The sequence below is a fragment of the Petromyzon marinus genome, chromosome 56, assembly GCF_048934315.1.
Source record: "Petromyzon marinus isolate PM22_M1 ecotype Great Lakes invasive population chromosome 56, UKy_Petmar_22M1.pri1.0, whole genome shotgun sequence".
Classification (NCBI taxonomy): Eukaryota; Metazoa; Chordata; class Hyperoartia; order Petromyzontiformes; family Petromyzontidae; genus Petromyzon; species Petromyzon marinus.
Genome location: NC_133722.1, coordinates 4,043,613 through 4,062,950, shown reverse-complemented (window position 1 = coordinate 4,062,950; position 19,338 = coordinate 4,043,613). Strand labels below are relative to the sequence as shown.

The 19,338-nt window shown below is 56.7% G+C and overlaps 2 protein-coding genes across 4 annotated transcripts; one reads left to right on the top strand and one right to left on the bottom strand.

Moving 5' to 3' along the window:
• The first annotated feature begins 766 nt into the window (after positions 1–766).
• Positions 767–8,802, top strand: ANKMY2 (ankyrin repeat and MYND domain containing 2). 2 transcript variants are annotated; one of them, XM_032975463.2, is made up of 10 exons: positions 767–1,026; positions 3,052–3,116; positions 3,870–4,008; positions 4,362–4,460; positions 5,223–5,383; positions 5,868–6,088; positions 6,499–6,634; positions 6,850–6,978; positions 7,337–7,511; positions 8,239–8,802. In XM_032975463.2, exons 1-10 carry the CDS (start codon positions 960–962, stop codon positions 8,406–8,408), a joined length of 1,362 nt encoding a protein of 453 aa, XP_032831354.2. In that variant the 5' UTR covers positions 767–959; the 3' UTR covers positions 8,409–8,802. The 2 variants fall into 2 exon arrangements, with proteins under 2 accessions (XP_032831354.2, XP_032831356.2); XM_032975465.2 differs by lacking the exon at positions 767–1,026 and adding an exon at positions 1,184–1,564.
• LOC116954732 (nuclease EXOG, mitochondrial-like) lies at positions 8,580–17,032 on the bottom strand. 2 transcript variants are annotated; one of them, XM_032975494.2, is made up of 6 exons: positions 16,431–17,032; positions 15,856–16,020; positions 15,079–15,218; positions 13,571–13,647; positions 12,699–12,831; positions 8,580–12,015 (listed from the first exon to the last, which is right to left on the bottom strand). In XM_032975494.2, the coding sequence occupies exons 1-6, from the start codon at positions 16,543–16,545 to the stop codon at positions 11,578–11,580; spliced, it is 1,068 nt and encodes a 355-aa protein (XP_032831385.2). In that variant the 5' UTR covers positions 16,546–17,032; the 3' UTR covers positions 8,580–11,577. The 2 variants fall into 2 exon arrangements, with proteins under 2 accessions (XP_032831385.2, XP_032831386.2); XM_032975495.2 differs by having other exon boundaries at positions 15,856–16,017; positions 16,431–17,030.
• Between the last annotated feature and the right edge of the window lie 2,306 nt (positions 17,033–19,338).

Genomic DNA, 19,338 nt, shown 5'->3' with positions numbered 1-19,338 from the left:
TGCTTCACTATTCCTGAGCAAGGTGGCCTACCTGCTTCACCATCCCTGAGCAAGGTGGCCAATCTGCTTCACCACCCCTAAGTAAGATGGCCTACATGCTTCACCACCCCTGAGCAAGGTGGCCTACCTGCTTCACCACCCCTGAGCAAGATGGCCTACCTGCTTCACAACCCCTGAGCAAGGTGGCCTACCTGCTTCACCACCCCTGAGCAAGATGGCCTACCTGCTTCACAACCCCTGAGCAAGGTGGCCTACCTGCTTTATCCCTGAGCAAGGTGGCCTACCTGCTTCACTACTCCTGAGCAAGTTGACCTACCTGCTTCACCACCCCTGAGCAATGTGGCCTACCTGCTTCACCATTCCTGAGCAAGGTGTCCTACCTGCTTCACCAATCCCTGAGCAAGGTGTCCTACCTGCTTCACCATTCCTGAGCAAGGTGTCCTACCTGCTTCACCATCCCTGAGCAAGTGGGCCTACCTGCTTCACCACCCCTCAGCAAGTTGGCCTACCTGCTTCACCACTCCTGAGCAAGATGGCCTACCTGCTTCACCACCCTTGAGCAAGGTGGCCTACCTGCTTCATCACCCCTGAGCAAGATGGCCTACCTGCTTCACCACTCCTCAGCAAGATGGTCTACCTGCTTCATCACCCCTCAGCAAGATGGCCTACATGCTTCACCACTCCTCAGCAAGATGATCTACCTGCTTCATCACCCCTGAGCAAGATGGTCTACCTACTTCACCACCCTTGAGCAAGATGTCCGCCGTCACGTTGACGACCCCTTGGCCTCAAGAGGGCGGCACGGAGCGGAAACCGTGACGCGGCGTACGCGCAGGCACACGAGGAGGCCGCGGATCGTTGTCGGCATCTCCGTCTGCATTCAGGCGGGCAAAGGAGAGAGAGGGGCGGCGAGGAGACGCGGCGGGCACGGCGGCGAGGAGACCCGAGCAGGAGCGGTCATGGCGGCGGCGAAGAAGGGAGACCTCGCGGCCGAGGAGGCGGAGCTGCTCCAGGCGATTTCGAAAGGCGAGCCCGAGGCTTTGGGCCTGGAGTGTACGGGTCCTCCCGCGAGACGCATGCTCTCTCTCTAGGGCTGATGCCGTCTCTCTCTCTCGCTGATGCTCTCTCTCTCTGATGCTCTCTCTCTCTCGGCGCTGCTGTTCTCAGTGCGGGGTTTGTTTCCTCTCCGAGGCTGCTGTTATAACCCCCCCCTCCCACCCTTGGAAGTCGTTGGCCATCGAAGTGAATCGTTGTCCAGGCTCTGCGCCCGCTTTAGCTTCCGAGATGTGGCGGGGTCCGTGGCGCCCGCCGTCCCTGCCGGCCCGGGCTCGTTCTGGGTCACACGTTGCGCGTCGTGGCCGCCGAAGTGCAACGCTGCCGCGTCCCCTGTAACCCGCAGCCCTGTTCGACAACGGCAGCAGTGGCCAACGTACGCCGACGATGCCGAGTTGCGAGTCGCGGCTGCCAGTGGTGAATGTTAACTGAAGGCTGCCTCCCCCTCGGCCTCTGACCGACCCGTACCCATCGGAGCGGTGAAGTATGGCTAAACAACAACTCGCCTTTTGTACGTTTGGGTGCTGTCCCCCCCCCGTATTGTTGTTAACTTTCGGGTTGCCACCCATCAGGTTTTTGAACCTGGGGCGTTCGGGTGGCAGCAGGAGTTGATTTGTACCCAGGATTGAGTTGGACTTCGTTACGGTTTCAGACAGCAACAGCTCTGGTAGACCCAGGCTGGTTAGGGCATCTGTCCCGATTTGGTCGACAGCAGAAGGTGGCAACCCCACCAGCTCAACCACACCAGCTCAACCACACATTCACCATCTCCCCGCCAACTCAATTGTCCACCAGCTCACCCACTGAATTATATACCCACTCGTCCATTTCACTCGTCCATCATTTCACTCACTCACCCGCTGAAATACACACCAACTAGACCCACTTAATCCACCAACTCGATTATCCACCAGTTCACCCACTGAATTATCCACCCACTCGCCCATCATTTCACTCACTCACCCGCTGAAATACACAATAACTAGACCCACTCAATAATCCACCAACTCGATTATCCACCAGCTCACCCACTGAATTATATACCCACTCGCTCATCATTTCACTCGCCCTACATTTCACTCACCCGCTGAAATACACACCAACTTGACCCACTCAATAATCCACCAACTCGATTATCCACCAGCTCACCCACTGAATTATATACCCACTCGCCCATCATTTCACTCACCCATCATTTCACTCACTCACCCGCTGAAATACACACTAACTCGACCCACTCAATAATCCACCAACTCGATTATCCACCAGCTCACCCACTGAATTATCCACCCACTCGCTCATCATTTCACTCACCCTACATTTCACTCACCCGCTGAAATACACACCAACTAGACCCACTCAATAATCCACCAACTCGATTATCCACCAGCTCACCCACTGAATTATCCACCCACTCGCCCATCATTTCACTCACTCACCCGCTGAAATACACAACAACTTGACCCACTCAATAATCCACCAACTCACCCACCCACTCGTCATCAGGTTGCCACCTGCTCGGGATTCACCCTGAAAATCCAGGAGTTGGCATTTTGTTTGAAAGTCTGCACGGGTGAGTGTGTGGGGAGCGGTAGTGTAGCCGTTAGCGTGCTGCGCTATAATCCTGGCGACCCCGGTTCGATTCCTGCTCACGGCAAATACCAATGACGATTAATCTGAACCGGTTTTGGGCCTCCCATAGGTCGACTCAGCCTAAAATAAGTACCTGGTGCGGTTCATAAAAACATCGCCACTGGGGACACAAAGGTGGCCGGGCGTGGTGCTGGCCACCCACCCCCTCGTGTGCCGTTCTGGCCTTCATAGGTGCTCGCTAAAAGCACTTGCCCCTACAGTTTGTTAAGGCTACACGGGGGATCTTAGTCTTTGTGTGCACCTGGCCTGGCACAGGCGCAGTGGTGATGTCACCGTCACGTATTGGCAAATGGTGGCTATTGGTATTGGTGTGTGAAAGTGATGTTGGCTGTTTGCGTGTTACAGGAAATGTCCAAGAGGCCTGCAGACTTCTGGGCCTCAAGACGGTCCGCATCAACTGCCTGGACGAGGTGGGGCCCACCAGCTGTCATTTGTCTTGAATCGAAGTTGCTGAGCACATGGCCAAAATGCCAAGCGGTCAGCAACAATCGGCACGACTGAAGGTGCAATAGATAAGAGTCATTAACGCGTTTCCTTGATTGAGCAGTGTTATTTTTTTGTTACAATATCTTGGGAGAGGGAAGGAGATGATGATGGGAAGGAATCATAGAGTGGAGCAGTGTGAGGGAAGAATTTGAAAGATAAGTGAGGTGACCTGCAGTGTGGTGAGTAGGTGGTTGAGTCAATGAGTACATGGCTGATTGAGTGAGCAGGTGGTTGAGTGATTGTGTTTGAGTTAGTGATTGGGTGGTCGATGGAGTGACTTACAGTGCGGTGGTTGAACAGTGTTTCAAACACGGTGTGTTGAACTACCACATTTATCAATAGTAATTACGGTAGTGTCGTGTATCACGGTAATCATTAACACCTGTGTGCAAAGGTGTGAATCCCACCTGGCCCCCTTACAAGCCAGGGCTTGCTCCTTTTTTTCATATGGATCTCTAATGAGAGTCTCTGGGTCTCCATGTGATTCATTGGTGGTGACTGGGCTGAGACCATCAACTCCGCTACACTTGATAACCCGGTGTAATCACCCCGGCTGGACGGCTGAAACCCCAGTTCTCAGCTGTGCCGGCTCAACCCCTCTGACCTCTGAACTAGAATCCTGGTCTCCTCCGCCCCCCCCCAATCTCTAATGCCCCCCCCCCACCCCTTCCACGCAGCACGGGATGACGCCGCTGATGCACGCCGCCTACAAGGGCCGAGCCGAGCTGTGCGAGCTGCTGCTGCGGCACGGGGCCAACGTGAACTGCAACGAGCATGAGCACGGTTACACCGCCCTCATGTTCGCCGGGCTCTCTGGTGAGACCCCGGTCCGCTAGCCGGGGACCCCTTCGAGACCCCGTCCGTTAGCCAGGACCCCGTCCGACCCGCAGTGAGACCCACCCCACTGTGTTAACGGGACTGTTATGCTAAAGAAGTGAGACCCAAACAAGAAAGAAAACGATCTAAGCAGCTCTCATCTTGTAAACGCAGCTCGGGCGTTGCTGCCCGAAAACACGTGGAGGAGAGATTCGGGTCTTCGGTGTCTCACCCAATTCTCCCTCCTCCCTCCCCTCCTCCTCCTCCTCGCCTACCTCCTCCTTCCCCTCCTACTGCCACTCCGCGCCTTCGTCATGGTGGCTGTGGCCGCCCCCCCCCGTGCTCCGCCGCAGGGAACAAGGAGATCACTCGCATGATGCTGGAGGCCGGCGCCAAGACGGACGCGGTGAACTCCGTGGGACGGACCGCCGCACAGATGGCAGCATTCGTGGGTACGCGAGAGCCTCGCCCTCGCTTCCCCCGCGGCCCGCGAGACGCCGCTCCGTCGCAACCGTCGGCGATCTGTTAATGTCGTCGCCCGCGGTTTCCCTCGTCGGCGCGGCGGGGGCAGATGGTGCGTTCGCCACGTGCGCAACGTTGGGCAGTGCGGCGCGAGGACGCGGTAGTCACCGCGTCGCCGACGCGCGTCTCGACTCGCTCGTCGCTTGTGACATTGGCAGAGCGGCTCGGCTTCTGCGGTGGAAAAGCAACGCGAGCCGCGCCGGGCTGGCTCGCCACGGCACGGCACGGTTGTGCCAGTGGAAAAAGAGCTGTTGGGGTGTGTGTGTGTGTGTGACGTCGTCGAGTTTAAATGCTCTCCCCGTGGTCGCGTGGATTTTTTTTCTCCGGTTTTTCCCTCCACAATTGGTATCATGCTTCAATATTATTAAAATAATTTAACTGCGATAAATGTCCACGTGATGATAAGCCACTTCGTTGAGCTATCATTTGTGGCCAGGTCGCTTCTGAAAAAGAAGCTAATAGCTCCGTGGGCTTCACCTGGCAAAATAAATAAATAAAAATAGCTTTCTAATATATATTTTTTAGTGATTTATTTACCTTTCCTATACTCTGCACTCCTACTGTGTTTTCGTATTGTTCATTTTTGTAACGTTCTGACGCTGTGCCCCTACTGGACATCTGTGAAAAAAGAGCTTTACAGCTCATTGAATTCCTCCAGGATCAACGTTCCGATGCCGATGTGTGCCACGCAGGGCAGCACGACTGCGTCACCATCATCAACAACTTCTTCTCGCGGGAGAGCCTCGACTACTACACCAGGCCGCAGGGCCTCGAGACCGAGGCCCGGCTCCCGGCTAAGCTGGCCGCCCCACTGCACCGCATCATCCTCACCACCAACCTCAACCCCGTCAAGGTGGGGGGCTGGGTTGTTGGGGCGGGGGGGACAGGGCAGGCGTTTGACCCTGTGTGTGTGTGTGTGGGGGGGAAGGTTCACAATGGCCCTGTCGGGCACTGATCCCTGGATCTGGTTGTCATGTGTGTGTGGCCATACGTGTGTATGTGTAGATGTGTGTGTGGGAGCAGTAGTGTAGCAGTTCGCGCGCTGCGCTATGAACCCGGCGACTCAAGTTTGATTCCCTGCTCACGGCCAACACCAGTGACGATTATCTGAACCGGTCCTGGGCCTCCCCTAGGTCGACTCGGCCTCGAATGAGTACCCGGTGCGATGCGTAAACATCGCCACTGGGGAGACGAAGGCGGCCAAGCGCGGTGTTGGCTACCCACCGCTTCGTGTGGCATGCAGGCCTTCGTAAGCGCTACTCGCCAACAGCACTTGTCCCAGCAGTCTGTTGAGGCAATGCGGTGGGGGACGAATCTTTGTATTTTGTGCATGCCAGGTGGTGCTGATGGCGGCCGAGGGCCCGCTGTGCTCGGTGGAGGCGCTAGCGGCGTGCGCGCGCGTGCTGGAGCGCGTGTGCGAGCGCTGCATGCAGCAGCAGGACATGAACGAGGTCCTCGCCGTCAAGATCCACTACCTGGGCGCCATCTTCTCGCGCTGCCTCGCGCACCTCCGCGACGGTGTGCGTGGCGGTGGCGGCCTTGATGGGCTGCTCAAAAGGTTGTTAATGTTATTGTTCATGTCAAAAACCGCTGTGCCCGTGACGCACCCACAGTGGGAAGGGCGATTCATCAAGGATGTAATGTAGGGGAGATGGGAAAGGAACGGGACGGAGAAGGGATACTGGGATGGCTCCCACGATGCACCGTGTTCAGCGGCGCAGCTGTAGTGGCGGCTCCCACAATGCACCGTCTGCAGCGACGCAGCTGTGGGGGCGGCTCCCACAATGCACCGTGTTCAGCGACGCAGCTGTAGTGCTGGCTCCCGCAATGCACCGTGTGTGTTTGCCTTGTTTTAAACTCCAGAGCGACGCTGACCCGGCCTGTCTTCATCCCACCCCTCCCCCTGCTCCTACCCTCACCCCCCCGCCCCCCCCCCCTCATCTCCCCATATTTGTCCGCCCGGTGCAGCCTGCTGAAGGGCCGCGAGGAGGACGGCTTCCCGCTGTACCAGGAGAAGTTTGTGCGCGAGGCCGTGCGCAAGTTCCCCTTCCCGCAGGCGACGCTGCTGCAGCAGCTGGTGCGCAGCATCGCGCCCGTCGAGATCGTGAGTGGCGCCCGCACGCTCTCTGCCTCCACCTGTCCCCCCCCACTCCACGCCATAAGCAACGGCACAAAACCCCGACGACGCGGCGAATCGCAGGGCCGGGTGGACGGGCCCGGTCGGCACCAATCGGCTTCCTTGCTCATTTCCCACCCCCTCCCCCCCCCCACCCCACCCCTCTCTTCCCCCTTGGCGGCGGCGGCGGCGTCGCCGGGCAGGGCCGGGAGCCGACGGCGCTGTCCATCCTCACGCAGGCCGTCACGGGCCAGGTAGGCCTCGTGGACGCCGAGTTCTGCACGACCTGCGGCGAGAAGGGCGCCGACAAGAAGTGCTCCGCCTGCAAGATGGTGCGCACCGCCACACACACGCGCACGGCGCTCCCCCCCCCCCCCGCGTAGCCCAGTGGAGCCTACGATGCCCGGCCACCTTTGTCTCCCCCAGTTGTGATGGCGTTCTGTGCACACCGCAACAGGTACTCATTTTGGACCGAATCGACCAAGGTTGAGGAGGCCCGGGACCGGTTCAGATATCCGTCACTGGTGTTTGGTCCGTGAGTGGGAATCGAACTCTGGTTTCGCCGGGCGATTTCGCTCCTGGACATCCGTGAGCTTCGCAGCTCATCGGATTCCTCTCGGATGGATGAAAAACAGATTCTGTTCCAAGATTCTGACCGCCCACCCCACCCCCCCGCCCCGCCCCCCCCAGGTGGTGTACTGTGGGCAGCCATGCCAGAAGCTGCACTGGTTCACGCACAAGAAGTCGTGCCCCCACCTGGCAGAGGAGTGGCGGCGCCAGGAGGCACGGGCGGCGCACGAGAGGGACAAGTTGGGGAAACGGCAGGAAGAGGAGCAGCAGCAGCAGCTGGAGAGCTCTGCAGCAGGTGGGGGCGTAACTGCATCATTATTTTGATCCCGCTTGTTTGACCCCACGAGATTATTGTCGCCGCGCCTCCACGAACCCAGGTGGCGTCGCTGGAGCGGGTTCCGCTGTTCTCTGCGCGGCCAATCGCGGCGGATTGTGCGAGACCCACGGCGCCGTGGATGGGGGTCATCGGGGTCATCGGGGTCATCCACTCTCATTGGCCGTGTAAATAAATGGGCACCACTAAAGACGTTGCTGCCTTGTCTGGTACCGATCTCTGCTCTCGCCCCATGGGCTATGATTCTCATGACTTATTTTAAGCAGGGAGGGGGGAGGGGGGGTCCTGCCAAGTTTTTGCAATCGAGGTCAATGATTGCTACGCGCTGTGTGTCGTTTTGTGACGCTGTGTACGATGAGCAGGTGTGACAATGAATTTGACAACGTGACGACGTGTATGGCAATCTGACGATGTGTGTGTGTGTGTGTGACGATGCGCGTGACGACTTGCGTGTGTGACGATGTTTTTTGTGTGCGAGCCTTCGACACTTCACGTGGCCTCTAAGTGCACCTGGCCTGGCACAGGCACCGTGGTGACGGCACAGACACCGTGGTGACGGCACCGCCACTTAGTGGCGAATGGCAGGTGTTGGTGACGAATGGCAGGTGTTGGTGACGTGTGTTGTGTGTGACGACGTGCGTGAGTTGGTGACGTGAGTTGGTGACGACGTGCGTGACGATGTGCGCAGGGGCGAGTAAAGGAAACGGAGAGGGCGGCGAGGAGACGCCCGCGTCAGTGCCCGAAGACCCGACGCAGGCAGCGCCACAGACGCCTACGGCCCCCGCGCCTCGTGAGGACCCCAAGGGGGGAGACTCCACAGTGGGGGAGGGTGTGACGACGCACAGTGTGGAGGAGTGATGGGGACAAGGGTGCGCGCGTGATGGGTTGGGGGCGGGGGTGGGTAGTGATGGGGAGGAAGGGTGGAGGAGTGTCAAGTAGTGACTTGAGAGTGTAGAGTAGTGGCGGGGAGTGACGGAGCAGGGAGGAGGAATGATCGACCATGCGGACGAGGAGCGCGATCGGTGCGAGTGTGGCGGAGCGATGGAGCGTTCGGGGGTGACTCGGGAGTGGCCCCGGGGGTGCGGTGGCCTGTGCTCGGCCACACCACTCGCCCCTCCGCGCCGTCTGCGCCAGCCGCGAGACCCTCGAAACCAGAAGGTGGAATCACGGCCGTTTCCAAGCTCGACCTCCGATCGGTGGTGACCCATCTCCCCACGGTCAATAAAACCAGTACCACTTTGTGAAACGTCAACAGCGCGCATTCCATGGTGTCTTAACGGCAAAGCGGGTCGCCGCCACCCCTGCCACAGCAATGTAGAATTGGCACCCTTGCTTTAGGGACGGCGTGCGGAGCCTAGCGGCGTTGTTACACAGCGAGAGCGGAGCTGGGGTGGCGCTTTGTGGTGGTAGAAGTGCATTTTTTTTTCTGCACTGGCCTCTGCCGACCCACAGCAATCCCCCCCCAACCGCCCTTCTCCCAGGCTCGGGTGATTGTGCACTCCGGGTGATTTCTTAAATTGTGGTGATTGTGGCCGACCTGGTGATGCGGGTCTCTATTGCCTGCCAAGAGGCAAAAACGACATAATAGCCCATCAATAGCCCATCAAAGGCTCTCCGTTGCTACGACAGAGCAGAGTATCCCCAAAGGCTGACCGCGCTGGTTGGCTTTGCCGCATAGCTCTACTGGCGCAGCAGCAGCACCACCGGATGAGGCCGGACGTTCACGGCATCTTAAGTGCGACGCGGCTATTAATAAACAAGTCAAATAAATACTCGGCAAGTAGTAAAAAAAAAGTCGATCATTTACAGACCTATTGTAAAATCCACTACTGGAATTAAGGCATCCTTCCCCGCCGCCACTCCCCACCCCCCCCCCCGAGTTGGTGTTGTTTGACCATACTTCACCATTTCTGGTTGGTGTGCGGATTGGTGAAAAGGGCGGGGAGGGGCTACGTTGGGTGGCCGGGGAGTCGGTAGCGCAGGGCGCCAGCCACTGCTGTGGGTAGCGCAGGGCGCTAGCCACCGACCAGAAGATGGCCGTGTGGCGGTTAAAGCGTGGCTTACGGAGAGCGAGGAGGCCTGGTGGCTCGGGTCTGAGAAGTGGAGCTGGCACCGCTGAACCACCGATGTGCACTGTGTTCTCAGGTGCAATGGGCAGACCCCCCCCCCCTCTCTAGACTCCGATAGAAGACCCATAAGCTCGCATAGCAGAGGGGATCCATCGACTCTCAGACATCCACAGACTAAGCTTGTGATTAAATTTCGATTTAAAGCTTTCGTGACTGCAATGATTCATCTTCTTTGGTTCTTTCGGTAAAGTCACGTAGAATGAGAATAAAATAATAAATTGATAAAATAAAATAACACAATAATATTCTGGTAGGACAGCGCTGTCCTACCAGACAGTCTCGCCCCTTCACCTGATGAAGGCCGCTTGTGTTGTGGCCAAAACGTGAGAATATTATTGTGTTATTTTATCAATTTATTATTTTATTCTCATTCTACGTGACTTGTGATTAAACTGATGTCGCCGTGTGTCGATGGGTCCACTCGTGCCATAGAAACCCATAGACCTATGCAGAGACCCACATAAGACTCGTAGCGTTCCGTAGCAGTCATTGTAAACTCGCACACGCTGAAATAGGTTTTTCCCTTTTCTGGCAATAAAACACCAAACTGAAACCTTTGCAAGAAATCATCTCTACGTTAACCACATAGACTTGTGGTGAACATGCAAACAAATAAACTCCTTAAAAAAAGTTTTTTTTTAAAACGGTTTTATTTTAAAGTGCACTAAAAAGTAAATAACTCGATTGGACAACGGGTAAGTGGACGACATCTTGATGACGAGACACTCGGCGCCTGCTTCTTGGGCGAGACGATTCCAGAGTTTAGGGACCGCGGTACGTTTTTGACCGACGCAATTAAATAATTAATAGGCCGTCCATACAAAATGTGAATTGCTTTCAAAGAGCCAATTGATTAATGGATGCCGATTTTGATCCAGGCATGCATTGTCACCGGATCTGAGTACGTGTGCAAAATTTGGAATCAATTGGACAACAGGAAGTGGACTAAATTTTGATTACAAGATTTTACCACGACAAACATAGGAGTCAATTTAAGTAAAACCGTTTAATAAACACTCTGGACAGTATGTGCATTGTCTTTGAAGCTGATTGGTCCACACCAGAGACGGCTTTCTTTAGCGCCTCGTCTCACTGGCAGCGTGAGACCAGAGGACGCCATCTTAACACAACTGTTTTATTGCCAGGAAAGGGCAAACCCGATTATCATTATTTAATATTGACAAATGAGGTCCCATGATGTAGCTGCTCAACCAGAGCTCTCGATGTCCTGATAGTGGCGTTGTCTTTGTGCTGTTCGCCTTGTGGCGTCCTCTGGTCTAACACTGTCAGTGAGACGAGGCTCCAAAGAAAGCCGTCTCTGGTGTGGACCACGATGCACATACTGTCAGCATGGTTTTTTTGTTTGCATGTTCACCACAAGTCCTGTGTGCTTTAATGCAGACATGATTCCTTGCAAAGGTTTCAGTTTGGTGTTTTAACATCTTAACACCTTTCGGTAAAGTCACGTAGAAGGGAAACAATAACATAATAATATAAAACAATAAAATTCTCACGACATTTCGACTGCAACACAAGCAATCATCATCAGGTGTGAAAACTACAAGCAATCATCATCAGGTGTGAAAACCACACCTGATGATGATTGCTTGTGTTGCAGTCGAAACGTCGTGAGAATTTTATTCTTTTATAATTTTATTATTTTATTGTTTCCCTTCTACGTGACTTTACCGAAAGAACCAAGAATATGTATCTTAACACCTGTTTTATTATTGCCAGAAAAGGGGATTATCATAATCTAATACTGGCAAAGGCGGTCCCATGATGTTGCACACGCGCTGGTTTGGGATTCGGCTGGGTTCTCCAGCTCGGCGGGTCCATGGCCTCGGCCCGGCGGGCGACTGCCGTGCGACGCTCCCCGTACCTGCCCACCCCACCCGCTACGCCCCGTGGCGTGCGCCCCCTCCCACGCTCGCCGGCCCCGTGTGCATCTCGGCCTTCGTGCCGCCGCCGCCGACGACGCCGCCGCACGACTCCACGCGGCACAGGTCCCGGCAGGATTGGCGGTCGAGCCGCGGGAAGAAGGTGATGCCGGCCCAGCGCTCCAGCTGCTCCAGCTGCACCTGGAAGGAGCCGAGCGGCGTCCCCTGCGGCACCGGCGCGTTGGGGATCACGAACGCCGCGAGCACCGCACCCTCCGCGGTGGCGCCCTCCGCGGTGGCGCCCTCCGCGGTGGCGCCACCGCTGTCTTCGGCGCCACCACCATCTTCGGTACCACGGTCAGCGCCGCCGCCGCCGCCGTCGCCGCCGGTCGTACCCTGAGCCACGATGACCTTGTACAGGTGGGTCGGCACCGCCACCTCGTTTGCGCCGATCACCTGCGACGGGCACGGTCGGAGAGACGCGTTGCAGGCAAGAGACTCCGTGGCGGCGGCGGTGACGGCAGAAGGCAGCGAGCATAGCCGCTGTGCGTAATGTGTCCCTCCCCCCCCCTCGAACGCCCCCCCCCCCCCAAATCTCTCTCCCACCGTTGCCCAATCCACGCCGACCGGCGTCAAGTGTGGCCAAGTAACCCACAGGCTCTAGTGCGAGGCCCTCGTTCATCCATCCAGCAGTGGACAGAACAAACGTGGTTCACGTGAAGAGGAGACACTGTCCCGCCCACAGCCATGGCCCATCGATTCCTCCTGCCACGGCGGGGACTCAGTCGATACCAGACACCGTTGCGTCTCATCCACCACCACCACGACAACAACACACCCATCCATTCACTCATCCACGCAGTCGCCACACTGCAGGTAACCTCACTTCTCTCTAATCTCTACTCTTCCCTCGCCACTCCTCCAATTCGGAATCTCTCGCAACACGAATAACCTCGCTCAATACAAGAAACGCGTTCGCAACTCTTGATCCGTTGCAACTTTGACAACGGTGCTGTTCGCCGCCGGCCGGCCGGGTGACGTTTCGGCCCCTGTGCTCGGCAAGCGTCTTCACGAATGATTCCCACCGAAGCCCAATTCCCAGCCATGCCCTGCGTGAGTGACCCTTTCCTTCCACTCACCTCGTAGCTGACATGTCCCTTGCGCTGCCCGCCACCGCTGCCAGCGTCACTGTCTTGGGCCAGCGCGAGAGGCCCGGTCACCACCCACACGTCAGCGTACAGCGCCGTCAGCTGCTCGCACAGCGACTCCAGGCTGCGCGAAAGGCAAAGATCCCCCGTGCAGCCTTGACCGACTTTTGGGGCAAGTGCTGTAAGCGAGCGGCTATGATGGCAGGCACGGCACACGAGGGGGTGGGTGGCTATCACCACGCCCGACCGCCTTTGCCTCCCCAGTGGCGATATTTACTACATACCGCACCAGGTACTCATTTTGAGGCCGAGTCGACCTAGAGGAGGCCCAGCAACCGGGGTTACGATAATCGTCACTGGTGCTGGCCGTGAGCGGGAATCGAACTCGGGCGGCCAGGTTCGCAGCGCAGCGCACTGAACGTTTTTGCCTTGGCGCTCCCCATGCACATGCGGCTGAGTGTGTAGCGGCCCCTAGTGGCTGCGCAGGTCACGTGCACCACTCCGGTGCACACGTGTCGATGTGTCCACGAGATCTGCCCGGGGTGGCTCAGCGAGAAGAGCGAGCGGCTCCGAGCTATCGCAAAGGTCGCGAAGTCAAATCCTGGAGGGTGGGGGGGGAGGTTGACTCGGCCCATCATCAACATTCCTTCCTCTGAGGTCGCTAAAATAGAGAAAACAAACTTTTGTGGCCAAGTCAACGGTGCTTTTCACACGACCACCATCGCTCCTGCCATCGGAATGTGGAATTTCCAGGGGCTGTGAATGGGAGATAAGCACCAACGCCTCGATGTACACTGCACGTGCGCACGCTTGCGGATGTGTAGGCGTGCGTCGGTGCGTGTGCACGGTTCTCGGGGCGCTACCTTCTCCAGATGCCCTCGTTGTTGGAGATGTCCTGGGGCACGATGTTGGAGAAGTAGAACGTCTGGTTCATGGCCTCCTGTGGGCCACGGTGCCAGTGGTGAGTTACTGCTCAGGGCACGACCCACATCATCACTGCCCAACCTCCTGTTGCTGCTGCTGCTCCGCTCACCCCGTTGACAAACTATGGAACTCATCACCCTCCTGCTTGAGAACCTGGTTGAATCACGATTCAGTCTGTGTGAGTCTATGGGTCTCTGTGTGAGTCTATGGGTCTCTGTGTGAGTCTATGGGTCTCTGTGTGAGTATGTGGGTCTCTGTGTATGTGGGTCTCTGTGTGAGTCTCTGCATGAGTCTGTGCATCTCTGTGTGAGTCTATGGGTCTCTGAGTCCCTGGGTTTCTGTGATTATCTGGGTCTCTGAGAGTCTCTGGGTCTCTGTGCGAGTGTCTGGGTCTCTGTGTGAGTCTCTGGGTCTCTGTGAGTATCTGGGTCTCTGTGTAAGTATCTGGGTCTCTGTGTGAGTCTATTGGTCTCTGTGAATCTATGGGTCTCTGTGTGAGTCTCTGGGTCTCTGTGTGAGTCTCTGGGTCTCTGTGTGAGTCTCTGGGTCTCTGTGCGAGTCTGTGGGTCTCTGTGTGAGTCTCTGGGTCTCTGTATGAGTCGCTGTGTCTCTGTGTGAGTATCTGGGTCTCTGTGCGAGTATCTGGGTCTCTGTGCGAGTCTGTGGGTCTCTGTGCGAGTCTGTGGGTCTCTGTGCGAGTCTGTGGGTCTCTGTGTGAGTCTGTGGGTCTCTGTGTGAGTCTCTGGGTCTCTGTGTGAGTCGCCGTGTCTCTGTGGGGAGTATCTGGGTCTCTGTGCGGGTCTGTGGGTCTCTGTGGGTCTCTGTGCGAGTCTGTGGGTCTCTGTGTGAGTATGTGGGTCTCTGTGCGAGTCTGTGGGTCTCTGTGCGAGTCTGTGGGTCTCTGTGTGAGTCTCTGGGTCTCTGTGTGAGTCGCTGTGTCTCTGTGTGAGTATCTGGGTCTCTGTGTGAGTATCTGGGTCTCTGTGTGAGTCTGTGAGTCTCTGTGTGAGTCTCTGGGTCTCTGTGCGAGTCTACGGGTCTCTGTGCGAGTCTACGGGTCTCTGTGCGAGTCTACGGGTCTCTGTGCGAGTCTACGGGTCTCTGTGCGAGTCTACGGGTCTCTGTGCGAGTCTCTGGGTCTCTGTGCGAGTCTACAAATCTCTGTGCGAGTCTCTGGGTCTCTGTGCGAGTCTCTGGGTCTCTGTGCGAGTCTCTGGGTCTCTGTGCGAGTCTACGGGTCTCTGTGCGAGTCTACGGGTCTCTGTGCGAGTCTACGGGTCTAACAATCGCTGCGGTTGGAGTTGAAACCCGGAGTGGAACCCCGGCTCCCAGCGATGCCGACTCCTCCGCATCTCCTCTTGCCCTCTGCGTGCAGAACGCTCCTAGCTCTCACGAGTCCCAAGTGTTGACCCCCCGAACTTGGAACATCGTGAGGTGGACTGCCAACCTGGCTGAACTTGTTGTCCTCGGACGGGGCCATGTGGCCGCGTGACCACCCGCTGTCCCGGAAGTCCGAGTCCGAGGCAGAGAACCGGGCCTCGATGCCCGGGTCGGGGCGGAAGTGGCAGTGCTTGCGGTTGGCGTCGCCTGTGCGTGTGTGTGGGGGGGGGGGGGCGGCGGTGGTGGAGAGTGGGGGAAGGGGGTGGGGGGGAGTGGAAGTGGTGGGGGGGGGGTGAGCGAAGAGCCAGGTGAGTTTCTCTGTGAATAACCAAGCAGGTGAGCTGCCAGGTGAGTGAGTAGCCAGATGGGCTGCCCGGTGAGCTGCCAGGTGAGTAGCAAAGTGAGCTGCCAAGTGAGCTGCCAGGTGAGTGAACAGGTTAACAGCCAGGTGAGTGAACGGGTGAGCATCCAGGTGAGTTGCCAGGTGAGTGAACGGGTGAGCATCCAGGTGAGTTGCCAGGTGAGTGAACAGATGAACAGCCAGGTGAGTTGCCAGGTGAGTGAACAGATGAACAGCCAGGTGAGTTGCCAGGTGAGTGAACGGGTGAGCATCCAGGTGAGTTGCCAGGTGAGTGAACAGATGAACAGCCAGGTGAGTTGCCAGGTGAGTGAACAGATGAACAGCCAGGTGAGCTGCCAAGTGAATTAACGGATGAACAGCCAGGTGAGTGAATGGGTGAGCAGCCAGGTGAGTGAACAGATGTACAGCCAGGCGAGTGAACAGGTGAGTGAACAGGTGAGTGAACAGGTGAGCGAGTGAGTGGGGTTGGGTGCGCGCACGCACCGCTGAAGGAGGCCAGGGTCAGGTGCTCGGCCACCCAGGCCGGGCCGCGCCGCGCCTGGTCGTACGAGAGGGCATGGTGCGCGTAGACGCGGGGGTTCGCGCCACGATCCGGCAGCCCCCAGCGCTCCAGCGGAGACCCTCCCCCATCGGGGGGGGGGCCCTCTGCTGACACACGGCAGTGGGGGGCGGGGAGGGGGGTGGAGGGCATGTGGACACGAGGGGATATGTTGTGGGGGGGGGGGGGCACCACGCGTGTGGGTAAGGGGGTATGGGGACACGGGATATGCTGGTCGTGTAGGTCGTCCACTACCCGCCTTGACCGTGCTGTGTTTAACACGACGGCTTTAGCGGCCAATGTTGTTCATCATAGAGGTCGTTGGGTTAGATGGCGTGAGTATAAATGTGTCGTTAGACCCGCCACCACCTGACACGGCACACCGGTAAGGGAATGTCACATTCACCCCCCCCCCTCAGTTCACCCCCCCCTCTGTTCACCCCCCCCTCAGTTCACCCCCCCTCTGTTCACCCCCCCCCCCCAGTTCACCCCCCCTCTGTTCACCCCCTCCCCCACTCACGAGTCGCGTCCGCCCGCTGCTGCTTGCGACGCCGCAGCCACAGCTCAAGGAGCGCCAGGCCAGAGAGCGAGAACCCCGCGCCGTTCACGAACCCCCAGCGGAACCCCCGCAACATGGCCGGGGTGGAGTGGGGGGCACACGGGGTGGAGTGGGGGGCACACGGGGTGTGGGGGGTCACCGCAGGCACGGGGACACGGAGGGAGACGAGAGACACGTGGAGGGAGACACTGGGAACACACAGACACGCGCGCGGTGACGCAGGGGTCACGTACGAATGTCAAATTTCTTTTGCACCGTACGTAGCCGTAAAGACTGGGTGGCGGGGTGGGTGGGGGTGGAGACGGAGAGACAGAAGGACACGACGGGGAGACACGGTGGGACTGGAGACAAGTGCTGGGACTCCGGAGACAAGTGGTGGGACACGCGAGGCCCAGGGGTCTCAGAAGGAGACGCTGGGCCGCTCGTGTATCCACGTGCGCGGCGGCTGTCAGGATCGAAATCGGCACGACCGTTTAAATCGAACTCTCGATTCTGCATCAGCCGGAGCACCGAGTTGAATGGAATCTAAATCGATATATCTGAATCGATATTAAGGTCGACGGATCGCATCGCGCGTCCCCCACGGAAGACTGTCAGCGCAATGAATCGGGCTGAGAATCGCAAATCGATTCCTCGTGTAAATATCTTCGCTTTGATTCGTGTGCGGGGAGTCCGGGGATTGGAATCGATTATTTTGAATCGTAGTGTATACCGCCAGACGATTCCGCATGCGTTGCTCTGGTAAAATAATCGATTTTTGGATCGAGTTCTAACTATGAATCGAGTAAAATTTGATCAGCAAAGTGCTGTATGGATACATTCCTTAATTGATAATTATTGGTAATTGGCAAAGGTAGGTAATTGGTGAACGTAACGTGTCTCAACTCTATGGTGAGAGCGGGTGGGGAAAGTGCTACCCCCCGTGCTGAGTGTGGACCAGAAGCCATTGGAAGGTGATCTCGGAGGGAGCTCTGTCAAAGGGGCCGTCCATAAATGACGTCACGCACCTTAGGGGGGGGGGGTTGTCAGACATTTGTGACGATGTGTGACGAGGGAGGGGGGGGGGGTTGAGAAATGTGACGTCACATCAAAATGCGCAACTTTATAAATGAATGTAGACAACACGTTCCACTTAATTAAATAGACCTTTTAATAAATGTTTTCTCCTACAACATCAGAGTGCAGCGCCACATTAAATGACAATAGTTTAAAGCGATTTGAAGCATGTTTTATTTTTTGGGGGGGGGGGTGGGGGGGCAGAGCTTTGTGACGTCATTTTAGGGGGGGTCTGACTTTTTGTGACGCCGTGTGCCGATGGGGGGGGGGGGTCAAAAATTGTCCAAAATCGCGTGACGTCATTTATGGACGGCCCCATATCCACTTCGCCATCATCACCTTAATCCCCCGTCTATGTCAGAGCGAAGCAGGAGGAGGATTTCTCCACAACTCCTGTGGCTGTCCGCCTGATGATGCTGGTCGTAATTACTGGCAAAACCTCGTACTTGAATTGTAAATGTTGTGGGTTTACTCTCCAGTGTGCTGAACTAGCAACTAATTGGCACGTTTTGTTCACGTGACAAACCTTTGCTAACTGTCTGTGTCGGGTGGTGACGGGTTTAACGACACATATTTACGCGATCTGACCCAACAAACACTATTTTATGGATAATATTGGTCGCGAAAGTGGGCCGTTCTGTGTGTGGACCAGAGCGTCACTTGAAGAAGGGGATCTCAGCGGTAACTCTGTGATATCCGCTTCCGTGGGCCGTTCTGTGTGTGGACCAGAGCGTCACTTGACGAAGGGGATCTTAGCGGTAACTCTGTGATATCCACTTCCGTGGGCCGTTCTGTGTGTGGACCAGAGCGTCACTTGACGAAGAGGATCTCAGCGGTAACTCTGTGATATCCGCTTCCGTGGGCCGTTCTGTGTGTGGACCAGAGCGTCACTTGACGAAGGGGATCTTAGCGGTAACTCTGTGATATCCGCTTCCGTGGGCCGTTCTGTGTGTGGACCAGAGCGTCACTTGACGAAGAGGATCTCAGCGGTAACTCTGTGATATCCGCTTCCGTGGGCCGTTCTGTGTGTGGACCAGAGCGTCACTTGACGAAGGGGATCTCAGCGGTAACTCTGTGATATCCACTTCCGTGAGCCGTTCTGTGTGGACCAGAGCGTCACTTGAAGAAGGGGATCTCAGTGGTAACTCTGTGATATCCACCTCCGTGGGCCGTTCTGTGTGTGGACCAGAGCGTCACTTGAAGAAGAAGGGGATCTCAGCGGTAACTCTGTGATATCCGCTTCCGTGGGCCGTTCTGTGTGTGGACCAGAGCGTCACTTGACGAAGGGGATCTCAGCGGTAACTCTGTGATATCCGCTTCCGTGGGCCGTTCTGTGTGTGGACCAGAGCGTCACTTGAAGAAGGGGATCTCAGCGGTAGCTCTGTGATATCCGCTTCCGCGGATTCTCGTGACAAGACACTCACAAGGTGGGCAGTCCGCGTAGCACGGAGAGGGGACGCATCGCGAACCAGTTTGTCGATTGATGAACGGAGTGAAGCTCCGTATCCCAAGAAGAATAAAGTTCACCTCGTTAACTTGTGTGTAGTTTTTTTTAAATTAACTCGTTAAGTTTCTGACGTCTTGATGTAAAAAAAATACATTTTGAGCGGTTCAACTTTCATGACCGTGTTAGTTACTGCCGGCATCGCAGAGATGGACTTAAGACCCTTTGCCTATACACGTGGCAGTTCGCCAGCCCTGGTTCAAACGAGCCTGACTGCTGATGAGGCATTGAATGACAAAACCAGTCCTTTGCCTATACACGTGCCAGTTCGCCAGCCCTGGTTCAAGCGAGCCTGACTGCTGATGAGAC